The sequence below is a fragment of the Charadrius vociferus genome, unplaced genomic scaffold (genome assembly GCF_000708025.1).
Source record: "Charadrius vociferus isolate BGI_N301 unplaced genomic scaffold, ASM70802v2 scaffold55, whole genome shotgun sequence".
NCBI classification, from domain to species: Eukaryota; Metazoa; Chordata; class Aves; order Charadriiformes; family Charadriidae; genus Charadrius; species Charadrius vociferus.
The window spans coordinates 4,272,450-4,286,602 of NW_009648444.1; the positions used below are offsets into that span (position 1 = coordinate 4,272,450).

The 14,153-nt window shown below is 36.7% G+C and overlaps 1 protein-coding gene across 1 annotated transcript in view; it reads left to right on the plus strand.

Annotated features, from left to right (window-relative positions):
• Positions 1-11,496, plus strand: part of DNAJB14 (DnaJ (Hsp40) homolog, subfamily B, member 14) — a 19,657-nt gene extending 8,161 nt beyond the window's left edge. Inside the window, exons 2-7 of the mRNA XM_009885511.1 lie at positions 2,155-2,300; positions 5,357-5,542; positions 5,961-6,055; positions 6,743-6,852; positions 7,982-8,154; positions 10,929-11,496. Of these exons, the coding sequence (XP_009883813.1) occupies positions 2,155-2,300; positions 5,357-5,542; positions 5,961-6,055; positions 6,743-6,852; positions 7,982-8,154; positions 10,929-11,053 (835 nt within the window). The 3' untranslated portion in view covers positions 11,054-11,496. The remainder of the gene's footprint in view (positions 1-2,154; positions 2,301-5,356; positions 5,543-5,960; positions 6,056-6,742; positions 6,853-7,981; positions 8,155-10,928) is intronic.
• The last annotated feature ends 2,657 nt before the right edge of the window (positions 11,497-14,153 follow it).

Below are 14,153 nucleotides of genomic sequence, written 5' to 3' on the forward strand. Positions count from 1 at the left end.
GGTTGTGAATAGGAAAAAACTCTGCGGTGAGGTTTTTGAGGGTTAGAAAAACAGGTGGGCATCTCTTGGGTTGTTGGTCCTTTATTTTTTTTTTTTTTTTTCATTTTTCTCTTCTCTGCATCCTCGAGTTGTCAAATAAATGCATATCTGGTCTGCAAAGAAGTAAACCTTCATGTTTTGGGTTTTTTTTTTTGATGTTTGTTACTTTCATGAGAAATGACCATATACTATTGGGGGAAAAAGTTGTTGAGGATGCACGGTGCTTAAAAACACTTGAACAAACATTTAACAGTGTAGTTTTAAAGCTAATACAATAACAATTTTGCTAAACGTTGATGACTCACTACCTAATTTTATATCAACCAAAGTTCTGACGAGTCTGGTCCACAAACAGATAATTCAGATACTGAATTATTGAAGAGAAGAACTTAGACTGGATGCTGAGATAGCCATTTCTTGAAATAAAAGCTTAATTTGATACTGTTACACTTTTAAACAAAGCTGTCTGTTCTTGGTACAGCTCATAAGTAATCCAGGTCTTGAGGCTAAGGATGAAGGGATCTGTAGACTAACAAAATTTTTTCTTCTTGTACCAATTAACAAATAAAAGTTTCCAGTATTCAGAGTATAATTTAGGGTATTTTCTTTCTATTCCTTCTTGATGATGAATTCACTGTGTTCTTTTTAGTCAGCTTTATCAGCTTCCTAACTGGAGGTTATTAAATGTTACTTCAATATAATGAGCTATATTTATTTCACAGGATGTTCATGTTGGCAGCTGCCTGCATACATTCAATTCAGTGCTCTTGTGAGCATTACACTGAGACCTCCATAAAAGCTCGTGTTATTTGAACACAGGAAAAGGGATCCCTCAAATGAAATTTGATTTGGTCAATCTGTGAACTATGAAGGACCACACACAAGGGTGTGGTTGTAATTCTGATGCTAGCATTTCCTTAATTACAGGGTACCCTTTTTGCTTTCATGAAAAATGCCAAAGGCTTGCTTACCCCCTTTTTACACTTGGCTGCTCTGTGTATAGTCTTTGTAACACTAAACCCATATTTATGTAGAGATCTGTGCGTTTGAGAGAATGTGGACACAGTTACAGCCACGTGAAGAGACTCACACGAAGCTTTTAAAATATTTATGGATGTGATTTATATTTCTTGCTCAGACCAGCCCCTTTTTTTTTTGGTATGCACCAAATGTCAGTGTGCTTCATTTCTGCAATGCGACTTTGTGATTCGGCCTTATTTTTCTAAGTTTCTGAGTTCTTACCCAAGTAACTTGGTCTGATTTTAAGGTGTATTTATTGGTTTGGTCAGTTCTTACTGCCCCCAGAAAATTAATGGTCTCTCTCTCTCCCCTGTAACTGCTCTTTTCTCTTCTGAATATTGTAAAGCATACCAAATCATTACATCATTTCCAGATTTTGCTTTTCCTGTCTGGGTGTGACTGCCTGCAGGAGGAATATTTCCGAGTTTTCAGAGTTTTAAAAAATGCTACACTGAACATATGAGATGAGCTGAATCTGTAATAGCTGGGGCTGTTATTGTTTCTTTGAATTTATATAAACACTTACAGAAAGTTTGTTAAGATCGAGGTGCATTCCCAGCAGCAGAGGTATTGTCACGTGCCTTATTTCCCTGAAAAGTGAATGCTTGAATGGTGTTATGACTTGACTTTTGTTTGGAGAAAAGGAGGTATTGCTCGTTTTGTTTTATATCACGCACACCAAAGCTCATTTGCTCTTGACAGTCAAAACAGGCCTTCCTACCCGTTAGCTCTGCAAAGTAAATTTGGAGTCTTCATTTTATGCATTATTAACAGCAATATTCATCTAATTGGGAATGAGGAGATGCCACAGTAACTGCAGACTGAAACCTTTTCTTACAACTGTAGTAGTTCTACAGTAGAAGTAGTAAAATAAATATATGTAGTAAGTAATTTTGAGTATGATAGTTTATTGTGCTCAATAGGGAGTTTATTATGAAAAATGGCATTCTTTGTTTCTGGAGTGAATTTTTTTATATATTGAAAGCAAGACATGTAATGTATCAGTACAATGTATTACCTCATTTGTAGCTGTGTTCTAACATACTACCTTTACATCTTTTTGTTTACAACATTTTACCTCATTTTCTTTTGCAGTATAAAGAAATGTAAAAATTATTACGAAGTCCTTGGGGTGTCAAAGGATGCAGGTGAAGAAGACCTAAAGAAGGCTTATAGAAAACTTGCTTTGAAATTCCACCCAGACAAAAACCATGCACCAGGAGCAACAGAGGCTTTTAAAAGTAAAATACAATTTTTACTTAAAATTTCTTTTATGATTAAACTTTGTCAGATTAAAAGAAATTCATCTGCATTGGTGTCTTGTATTTTTACAAAATTGTCAATGTGGTGTTTTGTAGCTATTATTAAACTGACATTTTTATCCAAGAAAATAGTTGACCTTTATTATCTTAACATATACCTAGAAGTATAGATAAATAATGTGAACTTCTGCAGTAGGGTTTGGTTTCAGAGGATTTACTGTAATTTTCAGGTTCAGGAAGCGAATTCTTGATCTGTGAAACCAAATTGCACTTTTTTAGTGTTTTTTTTGACTTAATGTAGTCAATTGAATCTTACTATCTTGAATCTTTACTGCACTTGAGCTTGAAAAAACTGAAGTAACGCTTGATAGCAAAACACAGTTTTCACACAGCGGGATAAGTTACCTTTTCCTCAGAATTCCTTGTATGTGTGTAGTTTTACTACGTTTTCCATACAAAACCACTGGGGTTCCAACCTGGCCTTATTAATAGTTGCCTTTGACCGTTTCTTAGGTAAAATTTACAATCTGACTTGACCTGACCTAAGGCTGCCAAGCTTAGCCCTGCACAAGGAAAATTGTTGAGGAAAAGCTTTTTAAAGAAAACTACACCTTCATCTCAGACACAGATGAAGAAAAGTGTGAATGTGTAAGAAATTATCATACATAAGTAAACAATCTGATTGTGATACATCTTCCTTATTTTTATCCTGTGTGAGGTTTACATGCAGACATTTGAAAAAATCAATCAGATAAAACACTTAAATTGGGGGAGGGAAGAAAAAGAAAAAAAAAGTCCTGAGCAAGACTTCTGATACAGACTTTAAAGGATAATTATAATACTGTATTAACAATTCCAGATGAAAAGTAGATAGAATATAGCGGGAAAGTTGATTGCTAATGATTATTTTAATACAGCTATGTGATGGCTTTATCTAAAAAAGATATTATTCTTAGAAAATTGTCTCTAGCTCTATAAATAAAAGAATTCTTCCTTCTTAATAGCATTTTAAAAAATCTTTAAAATATAAGAACTCCGTTTCTTATTATTTAATCTTTTATTTAACTTTAGCACTTTGTACAAGTTTGATGTCTTCAGCTTAATTTCACTTTCTGGTTCTTAACGGGATGAGTAAATGAACAGAAAATTTTGTAGGGGAGTCTTGTTGACTAAAAATTATTTAATGAAAACTAGCCTTTTTCTTCCATCAAAATTATTGTAATCATTTTGTATGGCTGAGTAAATTTATGATTTAGTTTGTCTTTAAAGGTGTCTGATGAGTTTAACATCTAGCTGAGAAAAGGAGTTTCATAACAATAGCTGTTATTTCATGATAGTGCTTTATTTTCAGGAAAGGTCATATTAGAAAACAGAATTGAGTTTGATGTCAGGCAAGGCACACACTTATATCTTGAGCTACCTAGTACTGTTGTATTAAGCAGTCTCCCTGAGGTTGTATTTTAGGTTAAAAACTTTGTGCAAATATAATCACTTTTCATCTCATGGAATCTCTTTTACCAGCTTCATCAGAAATCCTTCCTTTGAAACTTTTGAGTAGTTTTTTTTCATTTTTTATGTCCTTTATTTAAAGACAACTATTTTTAAATCAAATCTGGTGTGAATTAGCATCAAATAATCAAAAGCAAATAACAAATAGTAAAAAAAGATTGCTGACTGTACCATGACAGTATGGTCTCTTCGTTTTATGTGCAGTCACCTGATTTATGTCTCCCTAAATTCTTGATTGTTGGAAAAATCTAAATTTTTCTGACTAGTTTTTTTCTTTTTGCTGAGTAACAAAAGAACCTTGTAGTAATATTTGGCATCAGTACTGTATATCACGCTCTCAGTGCAAATTACCAGCCTTCATTTCTTTCTGTTTTCTCTTCCACTGAAAGGAATTGCTAATAATTATTTCTAAGGGCATCTTAAAAGGCACATAGCTAAGACTCATAAACTTTTTTTTAGATTGGATAATGTTGAAAACATTAATTATGCAAAGCCATACTCTTATTTGCCTGTGTTGAGGTTATAGTGTGGCACCTTTCACGAATTTTTGATGACTGATGTCTTTTTGACACTGAAAAACGTAATCCCTGTGCCTTGTGCTGGTTGGCTGCAAAAGCAGCCTGTTGTTGGAGAGGCTGGGGGAAGAGTGGGAAAGGAAAGCAGAAAGGGTTTAATGAAGATATGACTTGAGTGAAGATTGCTGATCGAGTGCCAACAGAAATTTTCCTTCAGTCTGCGGGAGCTGTATGTCTGTGCAGAGCAGCTCAGGTCAAAGCTTGTAAAGTCAGCAGAGCTTGTGGTCTTTTCACAGTAACTCCGTTTTTCCCCCCTTTCTGTTGCCAAAATTGATGTTCATTTGTGATAACATAGCGTGAACAGGGACAAGCATCCAGGCCAGGCACTCCAAACATTGAGCTCGTATTGACAACCTTGGGAACACATGTGTTCCTGTCATGCACCCTCGTTGTACTCTTCATGTTACGTCATGCAAAACTTTGTGTTATTAATGTAATCCATAATATATCTTAAGAAGCCTATAAAAAATACATTCACACTCTTGTAGACAATAAAGTTGATGCATTTGAAGAAGTCACCACTTCCTAAATGAAACCAAAGAAAACCTGAGTCTATGATGTCTTTAAGTTAGGCTGCTAGAGCAAACTGAGCTTTGCAATTACCCCACTTCAAAGCTTTCATTGTAATGCTTGATGCTTTTTTTGTAATCGCAGTGAGAGAGAACATTTCCATAGGTGTAGGTGTTCCCCTACAAAAGGGATCAAAGCTCTCCTCCCTTCTGCCTAGTTCAACACGATAAAAGGCCTTTGAATAGTGTTGGTGGGAAACTTTGTGGAAGATATACTAAGAAAAGTAGAGATGTTTCTGGACCTTGTTGTACTATGGTTGATTTGTAACTTACGGTAAAGGGCATAATTTGCTGCCTATTCTTGACTTTGAAATTGCAATTTTCATGCTGGAATAGCTCTTATCTTTCATTTATGGGAATTGTCTTTTATTCCTTGCTTCAGAAATTGGAAATGCGTATGCTGTGCTGAGTAATCCAGAAAAACGAAAGCAGTATGACCTTACAGGCAGTGAAGAGCAAACATGCAATCACCCTAGCAACGGTAGATTCAACTTCCATAGAGGTTGTGAGGCAGATATTACTCCAGAGGATCTATTCAACATGTTTTTTGGAGGGGCCTTTCCAACAGGTATTTGTATATATCAGTATACTCATTGGGATACAGTGGTACTGCCCAGAGTGGCATTAGAGTTTGTGACATTATAAAACAGTAAAATGATTCCAATCTGCCTCAGACCCCGACTCTTTAATCTGCGTCACAGTTTATTTTTCCCCTAAGTGTTGCAAAATCCCAGAAATGTGAGTTCAGGTTTTGGGGTTACTATGGTGATTTTGCAGTACGTGAAAAAAGAATTCAGTTGTCTTAGAGCTTAAAATATTTATTTTAAACAACTTCAAAATTGTTAAACAACTTCGAAATCGTAAAGTTGAGTTATGTGTCGTTGTGCAGTGATGTTAAATGCCTTGTGTTGTTGCTTCTGTGTTGACCTCTAAATAGTTTTGTTGGGTCTTTTTACATTATTTAAATGTGGATTTTTCTTTCTTAGGTAGTGTACATTCTTTTTCTAATGGTCGTGCTGGCTACAGTCATCCTAATCAGCACCGTCAGAGCGGACATGAGAGGGAGGAAGAGAGGGGTGATGTATGTTTAAGCACTATTGACTTTAAACTACAGATTGTGAAATTTGCTGGTAGTTGCTTTCAGTGGTGTGGCTGTACAGGAGCTCTGTCCTGTAGAGGAGGATTTGTACTTGCCAGTTACATAATTTAAAACTTCGGCAGGCGGTAGTCTTACTGATTGGTAAACAGGCACACAAATTTGAGAAGATAATAGCCTGGTTTTGTAAATCTGTTGTTCTATGTCACTATCTTACTAGTGACTGATGGTATTAGCCTAAATATGCCACTAATTCTGGTCACTAAACATCATCTGCATTTAAAAATTCATTTGGGCTGAGGTAAGAATTGTACTTAAGGCTCAATATTCATCTACATGAATTATATACAGTCCTGTATAATTACATATCACTGTATAGATGAGACCAAATCATGGCGTACAATGTAACTGAATCCAGCTATTCATTTGCTAATTGCTTGTGGCTACATGCTAACCCATGAACTCTTGAGTGCAGCTTGAGCACTCTATGAATATTGTGAATGCAACGGAAAGTTAAGATAACACCACAGTGTTTGCAGGTTTGTAGTTACAGTTTTCCTAGCAGCTTTTGAGGCTTAAAGCAGAAAGTCACGCTTAGCACTAAATCTTGTCAAATTTACCTGTTTACTTGATGCAGTTTTATGAGATACCTGTATCTGTTTTGTTCCTTAGGGAGGTTTCTCTATGTTCATTCAGCTGATGCCTATTATTGTGTTGATCCTCGTCTCCTTGTTGAGCCAGTTGATGGTATCTAACCCTCCTTACGCCTTATACCCAAGATCGTAAGTAATATTTGCTTAGATCAGATTGGATTAAAACAGAGGGGAGGATGTTGTAATCACCACTTAGAAGCATTTTAGAGAGCCTTCCATTAGTTGGCCCTTGATTTCCAACAGTGAGCAAAGGGGGGGAAGGTATAGACGAAGCAGGACAAAACTTGAAAGTTAGGTACTGCAAACATGTTGTGAGAACGTAGTAGAGAAAAGAGGTCAGCGATACCTGGGGTTTAGGAGGCCTTCTAATGCAAGGCAGTGGGTTCATGCAACGTAGCATATTGCAAAGGATTTTGCATCTCCAGCATGTTTAATCAAATCCCGAAACCTTCTAAGGCTCATTATTCTTTTAGGGGTCATTGGTGCTTGTAGCAAGTGAAGTTCTTGAAAGCATCTTGAAAGCAACTTTCTCATCCTTATTTACGTTTTGAACTAGGTGAGGGCCAGGGAAATTGTCTATTCTTTTCTTCATTCTAGGTGATGGTAAAATAGTTTATCTTTGTTTTCTCGCAAAAAATTCTACTAGTGAAATTTACCTGGTTTGTACGGTAGGATATATAAACCTTTTCTACTTGAGAGAAATAAATAACTTCAATCAAGCATGCAACTAGCTAGTAGTTCTTTATTTCCAGAGTGTGATGTTTTTCCCTTCTGCAACTAAGCTGTTGTGATGCTTAGAAACACTTCTCTGCAAAAACGTTTGCATACAGTCTTTGATTTTTAATCCACAGAATGCCAGCAGGAAAATGGATTTGTCAGGGCTGACAGAAAACACTTTAGAATGGAGATGCCTGTACTGGGTTGCTTCAGAATAGTGACCTGTTTTTCTTTCTGTTGCGTTTGAATGTAATTTTCTATTACGAAAGTGTATATTTGACTAAAGAGATGTGAAACAAGTGTCTTTCTAAAGTGGTTTTTTTTTTTTTCAAGATCAAGGGTTTAAGCAGCAGAAGTTTAATGTTCAGGTAAATGTAGTAATTTTATTCTCTGGCAGATAATACAGCCATTCATTTCATTACTTGTCTTGAAAGGGCAAATTCAGTGATGTGCTGTTCTTCTGTAATAGCAATATTTTTTAAAAGTGTATTTCAAATCAGTATCTAGTCTCTCTCTCTCCCCTCTCCCTCCTTTTTTGCAGAAGTACAGGGCAGACCATAAAAATGGAGACAGAAAACTTGCATGTTGTTTATTATGTCAACAAAGACTTTAGAAATGAATACAAAGGAGTGTCATTACAGAAAGTGGAAAAGAGTGTGGAAGAGGATTATGTGTCCAACATTCGTAATAACTGTTGGAAGGAGAGGCAACAAAGTAAGTTTGGTAATATGCCTAATTTCATGAAAGCGTGCATTGCTATAAAAAAAGATGGGCTCAGGCAAGAATCAAGTGCTTGTACGATTAAAATACCTGAATGCAAAAGCAAGTGTAAGGTTCCCTATTGTTTCTCACTTCTAAAAGTGTCCCCAGTGTCACTTAATTTCTGTGTTTTACTCGGTGACCTAACAACCATCTGCAAATCATCAGCAGTGTTAAGCTGCTACTCTTATTATCTGTGACCATTTCTCAGAAGATTAAGAACTACAGTGAATTGATAATGAGAAAGAAATTGCTCTAAGTTAAGGATGAAAGCTAAGAATTCTAATCTCTTTCACGTTATTTTATTATGGGAATATCTCATTTCCCTAGGTGCTTGTATTTAAATAAATAAATGAAACAAAAGCTTACATAGGTGTTTCCGGAGAAGGAAAATATAATCTGCCTTGGACCACAGTACAAACACTGCTTTTCCAGGCGACCAAGGACACACAGCATGTCCTGTAAAACATCACAAGCTGTAAATCAGTCCTTAATCTTTTGCCAGTGCTGAATAATTTTTCTCCCTGGACTTGGTACCCTGGCTATATCACAGCTTAAGAACAGGGTTTTTTTTAGTTTGCCATCTATTTTTCCAATCTAATTTGATACTATACAAGGAGCTATTTTCTTGCAGGAGCCTAGAATTCAGTGTTAAAGCATAAGACCACTGAATAGCATCGGCCATTTCCAAATCACCAGCAATTTTAACCTGTTTTTCTATTACATGTGACCATTTCACAACTCTTTCACACTCTGTGAGAACATTGCTGCTAAAATGACAGCAGTGTTGAAACCACATTTTCAACTTTTCAGCTGGTAAACTTCAGTAATATCTTCCTGGATAAATAATCTGTTCAGGAACTGTAAGTAAACTAACCAGAAGCAAACAGAATGCTCTTCTCTGCGTGAAATTTTGTATTCCTGCACAGCTTTACTCTCTGCAGTCCAGTGATGCCAAGCCTTTCAGCTGAGGTGGCCCCTTAGCTTCTCCCAGTTGTAAAAGACAGCCCGGCATCACAGCTAGTCAAATGCCTGAAAAGGATTGCATGTGTTCATTACAGCTGGCCTGTACATATACAAACACAAACTGCGTTGCCCATGCATAGCAGGCACAATGCTTCCTGGAGGCTTTATGCTTCTTACTCATCAGTACACATTGCTTATGCGCAAGTAAATATCTGCAGTTTTACAAATTGCCCACAGGAAAGAACTGCAGGCAAAAAACTGCGCTGATGCGTCATGTGTATGCAAGAGGAACACCAGTGCTTTGGGGGAAAACTTTCAGATTGTTGCCCAGAGTACTAGATTTGATCAGAATAATTTTTCCCAGAAAGCATCAGAGAATTTTTGGGTATAATTCATAAGCAAATATAAAAAACTCTTGTATTTTTCCAGCTAGGCTGTCCTTTGATCATCTTGAAATGTTCGAATATGTTCGCTCTTCATGAAATGAGTACCTAATTTTTCATTTGCAAGTGGTTGCTAGATGAATGATTGGTAATCCTATAATAAAATAGTTTACACAAATGATCGTGGTTGTTAACAAAAAATTAAAGACAAGATGTAATCCAGCACAATAAAAAGAGGACATATTATTTGCGTATTTTTTTCAGCGGAGTGTAGATCTGGAAGGATAGTTTTTATTGACCTCGTCATTACGCTTAGTTTTACTGGCATGTTATATTCGTGTCTCCTGTAATATATTTACTGTCTAAATATCTTTGAAAAGGTTTAGTTGATATGCAATTTCCACCTGGGGAGGGAAAGAAAGAAAGAGGAGAAAGAATACCTTTCCCATTTTTCAGCATTTATTTTTGTCATGCTTACTTTTTTAAGCATGAACAGAGACCTGGACAATGCAGAGGCCCACGAGTCCATAAATACGTATCTACTGGGGAAAATGTGATGACTAGAGAAACATCTGACCATAGTATAAAGAAGAGAAATAACCTGAAGGTGGTGACTGTCATGTTGTTTGCTATTTGCAATTTATCAGGTTGTGAAAACTACCCAAACTGTTTTTGAGAAAGCAGCCCCTAATAGTTTTTCTCTATTTATAGAAACAGCTGATTTTGTGGGTTTACAGATTTAAAATGCCTGTTGCGTGCTGGATCTCCTTGACAGTTAAAATCTTTCCAGTGTTGATTGACATTTAAGAATGCGTTGCTAATGCATTTTGAGTTGAAGGGCTGAAAAAGATTTTACAGAATTAAAATGCTCAGTAACGTCAAGCTATTGAACATCAGTATAATTCAGAGAGCTCTTTTATTAGTACCTCTGAACACTGGCAGTCTGAAGTAGCATCAGTTGAAGTAATGGGCTTAACATTCAGAATGGATTTTTGGGCACAGACAAGACTGCTAGACCTGTAAATAATATGCAAGATCACTGAGTGCGGCCTATATTTGTATTGTTTAATGAGGTGTGACAGAAGTAGTGGCGGGGGGGCGGGGGGTCATTCTTTAATCAGGAACTGCTATATGAAATATGAGGGTGTTGGAAGGCTGTTACCCCTTTCGCTGCTGAAAAAAATGAAATGCTTGTGAAGATCCAGCAAAGGGAAGCTGTAGCAGTGTTTAGCTGGTGTCTGTGGGTAGTTAGAATAGACAGAAGGAAAAAAGGGCAAGGATTAAACCTGTGGTGTTTTGGACAACTCTGAGAAGGAATGTATCATGTGCAAAGTATTCAGTTTTTAACCTGAATTTTTTTTTCTCTTTTTTTCGTTAAAGAAACAGACTTACTTTATGCAGCAAAAGTATACCGAGATGACCGTCTCCGAAAGAAAGCAGACTCCATGCCCATGGACAACTGCAAAGAACTAGAACGGCTGACCAGCCTCTATCGAGGAGGATGAACTACAATTATACATGTACATCTCTACGTATGCCGTTATCTCTCTTGTAAATTAAGAAGAGATTTAGTTTCACCATGAATGCTGGAAGAGAGGGGTGGATGTAAAACTCTACTGTGTAGCTGTTTCCAGAAACCTTATGCTGAAATATCATTTAATGGCTTCTTTACCTACTGTGAAATATAGGTAACTTTAATTGTCTAGACTTTACTTCAAAGCTTCTGTGAATTCTTTCAGCAGAGAGAATAGCTCAGAAAGGATGCTATACTTGTAGAGACTTAGTCATAGTGGTTCTCCTCTAACATATTTGCCATGTAAATATCTGTGGAAAGAACACTTTGTGTATATACGAGTTAAATGACTTTCTATTTAAAATCTCAGAAATTTAGTTCCATACAACATTTTGTCTCACTGATGGAATAAATAGTATGATTACATCACTCCTATTCAGATGTCAAGTGTGTGGAGTTGAAACAAGAATTTTTAATATTTTATCTCTATGTAAAATCTTCTAGGTTTACCAGCTTAGAGGAACTTGGTATTTTTAAATATAATGGCATATATTCCTAAATATCTGTTGGGCTATATTGATCTGGTGTAGAGTAGCAGTTAGCTGTTGTAGTTTTTTAGCGTTTCTAAGCAATGCTGAGAAAACTAAGAACTACACTAATCTCTTTTCAAAGTAAATATTTGCAAATGCTGTACAGACCATTATAAGCATTGCTTTTAGTCCTTGCAACAGTTTACAGCAGCTCTACCATTTGGTATTCCAGTAGTATTAAGTCCATACGTATGGTTAACATGCATCCATAGCTTCCTTAATTTTCACTGGAAAGGTAGAGGAAAACATGCAATAGTAAAATCGTAAAGCTCAAAAGAAGAAAAAAAAAAAGGCAACCTCATTTTTTTTCCTGGGAGGCTTCCGTTTTCTTACTATTTTTTTATTTCAGGCTAGGTCCCAACACTGATTCCTGAATGGGCACCACAAGTGGAACAGGGAACTATTGCTAAGGACAAGCTATGTGCCTTTCAACACTTTTGCCAACTATTTAAATGCTTTGCTAGTTTGCAGTGTGCTCCTATGGTCAGAGCCATATCACTTGTCCTGGGGCGGAAGAGGTAGGGTGTGCATTTCTCTGGATCAGAACGTTGCTGGACTGACTTCCTAGAAATGAGCAAACGTACCGTTCGGCTCCTACGTACAAGATCGTGTAACTCAGTGGCCTGTACGTGGAAACTATATGTAGCTACACCTGCTGATGCAAAGAGGTGTTTTGAAGCAGCTAAGTACAATGTACTTGAAGTTTATTGAAAGTGGGTTGAAAATGTTTTTAGGTTCAATAGCTGATGTTTTTACATTTTAACAGTGCTATGCAGCAGAATGTTTCTTGTATTTGAAAATGCCAGGGCAGTACTTTTTGTTTGAGAAAGCTGCTATCTTTGAACAATGCTATCAGTTTACGTGGAGCCAAATTCTCCTCCTAAATTAAAAGTTTAAATACTTGACTGACTTCATGGAAATTCCTTCTGATCTAGAGCAGGATGTGACTTCAGAAATACGCTAAACGCTATTGCTCTAAGTGACCCAGAAATCATTTTGCATCTATACCTTTTCTAAACGGTCCCACTGGAAATGTCCTCTGTTGAATTGGTGTAACATGAGAGAGAGTAGCTGTAGGCTTTTAACTGAGCAGCTAAACCAGCTGATGTCAAGGTGGACATCAAAGCCTGAGGCACAAAGCAGAACTAAAATTGCTGACACTAAAAAAAACCAAAGAGTTGCTGTACTGGATGTCCTTATGAAGATTACAGGAAAAGTGTGCAGAACTAATGGAAAGGCACCCAAATGCTTGAAGTTTGCAATAGAAATTTATGGAGAAAACGTGATTCCACGGATTTTGTAACTGTCCAGAATGTATTGTAATTATACTAATGAAAACAAACTATCAAAGTACATATTGGTACTCCTGTGTCTTCTTAATAGAAGAAAATTGTTCCAAAGGCTTTTACAAGTACTTGGGCCTTCCTGTTGACAAACGAGTCTGAGCTTGCAGGTGATCTTTTATTTCAGAGGAAAAGGATATATAATGGATTTGTCAAATATCAGAACAGTGAAGTCGGAGTGAAGAGATGGCCTTAGCAAAGCTGCTTATAATAATCAGGTGGGTTATGTTTGCCCTGCAGTTACTTCTGCTGCAGCTGAGAAGCAGGTAAATGGGCGGATGTTGAGCTGTCTTGGGTTGGTTAGATTGCTGTCAGTGTCTCAGCAAACTGGAATAATGCAGTGGCTGTGTCCTATGGCAACGTAGACGTCCCAGCAGTTTAAAAGTGAGACCTAAGGCTGCTACGTTTCATTGGATTATCTTTTGCAATTGCCATTTTCAAAGGAGGAAACAAATAATATGTTTATATTGGTGGAAAAATGCTACTTAGCATTTAATAGATTAAATAGTTGCACACTTTGAAATAGTAGTATGCAGAAGGATGCTGCTATTTCTTGTAGCATAAAGATTAACCTGCTGTAAATATGGCCTGCAAACATTGTTTTAATATTCCAAGTGGGTGTTTCTCTGCTCGTGGTTGTTACTTTCTTCTCAAGTCTAAAGGTTTTTTCTTCAGAAATGACATTCCTTCAACAAAACCAGGGAAGATAATCTGCTGGAAAGTTCAGAACGAATTTTCTTAGGAGCAAGATGCTAATTGAAGAGCGTGGAGTACTTGAATGTTTTCAGATTACCTTTCTTCAGGAGGTGAAGTTCTTGTTAAAATAAGATATTGGAAAGAAAGGGGAAAAACAAAACTGGTTTTGAACAGCCTGACTAAAAATCCCTCAACTTTTCTAGCTACCCAGAATTAACTCCTTACTCTTTTTATTTAATTCTAGATTAAATACAGGTCATAACTGAAGGTAGCACAAGCCTGGGTCCTTGATTTTTCCTTTAGAAGAGCAAGCAGGAAAGTCCTGCAAAAAGTGAAAAATCTTGGCGTGGCACTTTGACACATCATAATGGAAAAGGGAGACGATTTGCATCTGCTGAAATACAGCATCAGTATGTGTTCTATTTATGGAGCATCCTGAGTGACAAGTGAGTTCACTGTTCAC